Raw genomic sequence first — 5000 nt, 5'->3', positions numbered from 1 at the left:
ACTTTTCTTTTCTTTTCTTTTTTTTTCTTTTTTTTCATTTCGTCACGTCAATTTCAAATCTTTTTAATCAAAAGGAAAGATTAGCGTTCGATGTTTTTCAATCATCCAAAAATTTTAACGTCAATTTTATTATCCTTCCGTTATATAAAAGAGAGGAGGGATGAAATAAAGAAAGAAAGAAAGAAAAAATAAGAAAAAAAAAAAAAAAAAAACAACACAAGAAAAGATTATTTTCATAGATAATATCCTATTGTCAAATTGATCTACTTCGATTATTTTTTCTTCGCGTCTTTTAACGAGATCGTAGAAACGAAAAGATAAAAAGAGAAAAAAAATGAAGACAGAGAGAGAGAGAGAGAGAGAGAGAGAGAGAGACAAAAAGAGAGAGAGAGAGAGAGACAAAGAGAGAGAGAGAGAGAGGGAGAGAGACAAAGAGAGAGAGAGAGAGAGAGACAAAGAGAGAGACAAAAAGAGAGAGAGAGATTCATCTGCAATGAAATCAATATGAGATTATGGCGTATGATATGATCGTTGCGTAAAAAGATGGCGTTCTTGGGTAAAACGAGAAAAATAGTTTGAATCGTTCGAGCGCAAAAACAAGAAGGAAGAAAAGAAAGAAAAAAAAGTTATGAAAAGAAGAAGAAGAAGAAGGAGAGAAAAGGCAGGAAGTGAGGAGGAGACGGGGAAGGAGGAAAATCGGTATGGCGGATGACGCACGAGATAAAATCTTCGATCTTAATCCGAAGCAACGTAAAACGGCTCGCGTTCGTTTCTGCGAATAAAAAGAAAAAAAAAGAGAGAGAGAGAGAGAGAGAGAGAGATATGTATATACTATTCGAGGTCTTATCTCTATTTCCATCTCTCTCTTTCTCGCACATAACATCGAAGTAACCGTGGATGCAGCGTCATCTTTCCGACGGACGAAGAATGCTCTTTGCTGATTGGTTGACTCGAAAGAATGACTCGTTTGCACCGAGACTTCCGACACTTTCACAAACGACCGAATTGATCGACCGATTGATCGACCAAACGATCGAACGATCGATCGATCGATCGATCGATCGATCGGTCGATCCATCGATCCAAATCTTGAATCTCGATGTTCCACCGTATGCCTACCACCGGTACCGAATCGGCTTTACTTTTCTTTTACTCTTTCTTTCTTTCTTTTTTTTTCTTTTCTTTTCTTTTCTTTTTTTTTTCCTTCCTTTCTTCCTAGCTCGGTCACGAAGTACAATACAGTCGGTTTCGACGAGACGCCAAGAGAAAAGAATCGAATCCAATGGACAAGACAATTACCTGGCGCCAATCAAGATGGAAGTGGACGCACGCTCGAGCAGCTTGAAGTGTTCCACGTGGCTCTCATTCCCTAGAAACCGTTGTCCGATCACCTCGCCTGAAACAAAAAAAGAAAAGAAAGATGTTCCACGTTAGAGAATTTTTCTTCTTTTTCTTCTTGTTGTTCTTTTTTCTTTTGTTTTTTTTTTTTTACCGGAAAATCATTAGAAAGCTGTGTCCGACATTAATAGTCATTAATCGTGATGAAATTATTTGATGAAATTATTATGATTATCAATTGATCGTCGATATGATATTCGAAAATGATACCTCTATAATGTTACGTAACTTCATATAGAGACATATTTATTTACACACGTACATACATATATATATATATATATATACATATATATATGTATGTACATATATATATATATGTATGTCAATATATATATATATGTTTGCGAGCATGCTGCGTCTACATATTTGTTTTGTTAATATTCCATTTCGTTTTATTTTCACAAAAATGAAAATTGTTACCTCGTATCCAAAATTTTTCGTTTTTTTTTTCTTTTTTTTTTTTAAATTATAAATTGCACTTAATATAATATAAATATAATATAGTATGGTATGATGCTAGGAGATTATAGTATTACTCTACTATACTATATTAGTATATTACTAATATATACTCTAGATATATATACAAGTAATAATATACTATAAATACTATTAGTATTACTTATTAGCAATATTACTAGTAATAATATTAAGGGATACTAGTAATCCTCACATTATAAATATAATTTTTTCTTTTTTCTTTTTCTTTTCTTCTTTTTTTTTTAATCTCGATAACAAAATTGAGTTATGAGATATTAAGTGACGACAGGCAAAAAAAGAAAAAAGGATAAAACTTTCGAGATGCTTCATAATATCAATTTTTGTCGCTGGAATTTAGAAACTTTGGTATATAAAAAAAAAAAAAAAAAAAAAAAAAAAAAAAAAAAATAGAAAAAAGATTAGAGAAAGAAATGGAGAGAAATAGAAACAGATATATCAATGTCGTAGAAGTAAAAAACAGAGATGTCGGCCTTTAACTCGTGAGAGACGAGTGAAATGTATCGCCCGCGCCTACTTTGCAGGTCCAAGAGACAGACACGGCCCGACACGCTCTTCAACCTCTCTATGCTTCTCCACCATATAACCACTACCACCACCACCACCACCACCATCACCACCATCACTACCTAACAACCCCAACCCTTCCACCTCCACACTCCTATTCTACTCTCTCCTTCTTTATACCTTTTTCGCGATATAACGTTTTACGAGCGCCCATTCTTCTTTCGCGTGCGCTTTGTCGCTCTTTTCTCCTTTTTTTCCTCTCTTTCACTTTTTTTTTCGTCTTTTCTTTTCCATTTTCTCTCTTTCTCTCTCTCTCTCTCTCTCACTCTTCCTCTTTCCTTTTTTTTGTATTCATATTTTCTTTTTTATATTCATTCTCTCTCTCTCTCTCTCTCTCTCTCTCTCTCTCTCTCTCTCTCATTCTTTCTTTTCCTCCACTTCTTTTTTCTTCTCTCTTGCATTGCCACAGATATTACGCACGTTATGCTCTTTCCCGTCGTCGACATTTTTCCACCCCCTCAACACGGCCGACACAAACGTAGTAGCGCGAGACATTAAAGGCTCGAAACGACACGGTAGAGGGGGCGCGTCACGAAACAAGGGGGTGGTGAAGGGTGATGGGATAAAATCATGTAGGAATTGTGAAAAATCCTGTTGTCGTTTGTTGTTTTCCTTTCTTCCATTTCTTCTCTCTCTCTCTCTCTCTCTCTCTCTCTCTCTCTCTCTCCCTCTTTCGTACAGGTATGAATTGTATCTCGTATGACTTACATAGGAGAAACATTTGTTTGAGTAGAAAATTATACGAGAGGACAGCCTTGCTAAACTCACCTGGCTATTCTCTTGGTGCGTATATGAAAATAAAAATACGAAAGAGCGCTATTTCTTTCTCTCTCTCTCTCTCTCTCTCTCTCTCTCTCTCTCTATATATATATATATATATATGTGTGTGTGTGTGTGTGTGTGTGTGTGTGTGTGTGTGTGTGTGTGTGTGTGTGTAGATATAAATCATGAATTTTTACACTTGTCTGTATTTTCTTCTCACTTCTTGTCTCTCTTATTCCATAAGAAAGCTACCACAATCTTTCTGAGAGTAAATATTGAAAGAAAGAGAGAGAGAGAGAGAGGATCGTGGATGGTGCTCGAGTTATTTAGAAAAAAAAAAATGAGAATCTTCGGGGATACTACACTCGATTGTCGGTACTTATTTATTTATTATTTTTCTTTTTCTTCTTTACAATTATTATTTCTCTTTTTTTTTTTTTGTCCCTTTAACTTATTCCAAATAGCACGCTATTCGTGGCCTCTATTACAAATCACGATTTCTCGCTTTTATCGGCACTCGTTTCATCGATGAAATCATATTTTTCATCGATCGAGAAAATGAGAAAGAAAGAGGGGTGGAGTGGAGAGCGAGGGAGGACGGAGGAGGGGGAGAGAGAGAGAGAGAGAGAGAAATAGTAAGAAAAGAAAAATACAAGAGAATATGGAATAAAAAGGTCGACTTCTTACAGCACGGCAAAATAACTTTCTAGTTCGAGGCATTTCGCGTTTTGCCTTTTCCGCCTGTACTTAAGCTCTAAAGCTTCAAAAGACCGTCGAAAGTCGGAGGTGCTTGAAAAAGTATGGGGAAAACTGCGGTAGAGCCTGCAAAAATGAGAGAAAGAAAGAGAAAACGAAAGATGGAGAAAAGGACTGGGAAAAATTTATTGTATAAAACGTACATACAGAAGAACGTAGTCAAGTCATTTACTACGTTTAAAACAAATTTTTTTTAATCTAACGAACAACAACGACAACGACAACAACAATGACAATAAAAAGAAAGAAAGGAGAACAAAAATATGAGAATTAATAAGATCCAATGATAAACTGTTACAATTAAGTACGACTAATAATATGTTTATGTTTATAAGATAAAGAACATAACGATTAAATAAAAAAAATGATAAGAGATTATTTGATATTAAGTCTGTGTAAAAGAGAGGAAGGAAGAAGAAAGAGAAGAAAGAGAGAGACAGAGAGAGAGAGAGAGAGAGAGAGAGAGAAGAGAGAGAGAGAGAGAGAGAGAGAAAGCAACAAGAGATCTATTGTACGTATTGTACATATATAAGTCCACATAAGATAAAAACATTTTCAAATAGAAAAGTAACGAAATAAGATGAAAAAAGAAAAACAATATATTATTACAATTAAGTACGATTAATTACGTTTTCTTTACGTTTATATGATAAAAAAAAGATCGAATAAAAAATAATAACAGATTGGACATCAAGTGCCAGTAAAATAAGAGAGAAAGAAGAAGGATAGAAAGCAACAGAAAATCTATTGTACATATGAATTCAATTCGAATGAATAAATATCTAACAGAAAAGGGACAAAATAAGATAAAAAAATAATAAATAAATAAAAGAAAACAAAAGAAAACAAAAGAACACAAGAAACTGTTACAATCAAGTACGATTAATGTCATATTTACATTTATACGATAAAAACGAAAAATATAAAATGAAAGAAAAAAAAAAAATCTCACGATATTAAATTAAAAAGAGATAAATACTGAGAGAGAGAGAGAGAGAGAGAGAGAGAGAGAGAGA

The 5000-nt window shown here is 34.1% G+C and overlaps 1 protein-coding gene across 4 annotated transcripts in view; it reads right to left on the bottom strand.

The window, feature by feature from the left end:
* LOC118450363 (semaphorin-1A) overlaps window positions 1–5000 on the bottom strand; it is a 295611-nt gene that overhangs the window by 146234 nt on the left and 144377 nt on the right. For all 4 annotated transcript variants that reach the window (XM_085662087.1, XM_085662089.1, XM_085662088.1 and 1 more), the window contains exon 3: window positions 1300–1396. In XM_085662087.1, the coding sequence (XP_085518213.1) occupies window positions 1300–1396 (97 nt within the window). The remainder of the gene's footprint in view (window positions 1–1299; window positions 1397–5000) is intronic.

The sequence above is a fragment of the Vespa mandarinia genome, chromosome 17 (assembly GCF_050613455.1).
Source record: "Vespa mandarinia isolate Hongniang chromosome 17, ASM5061345v1, whole genome shotgun sequence".
NCBI classification, from domain to species: domain Eukaryota; kingdom Metazoa; phylum Arthropoda; class Insecta; order Hymenoptera; family Vespidae; genus Vespa; species Vespa mandarinia.
Note: the sequence above shows the minus strand (reverse complement) of the source record. Positions and strands in the feature narration are given on the sequence as shown.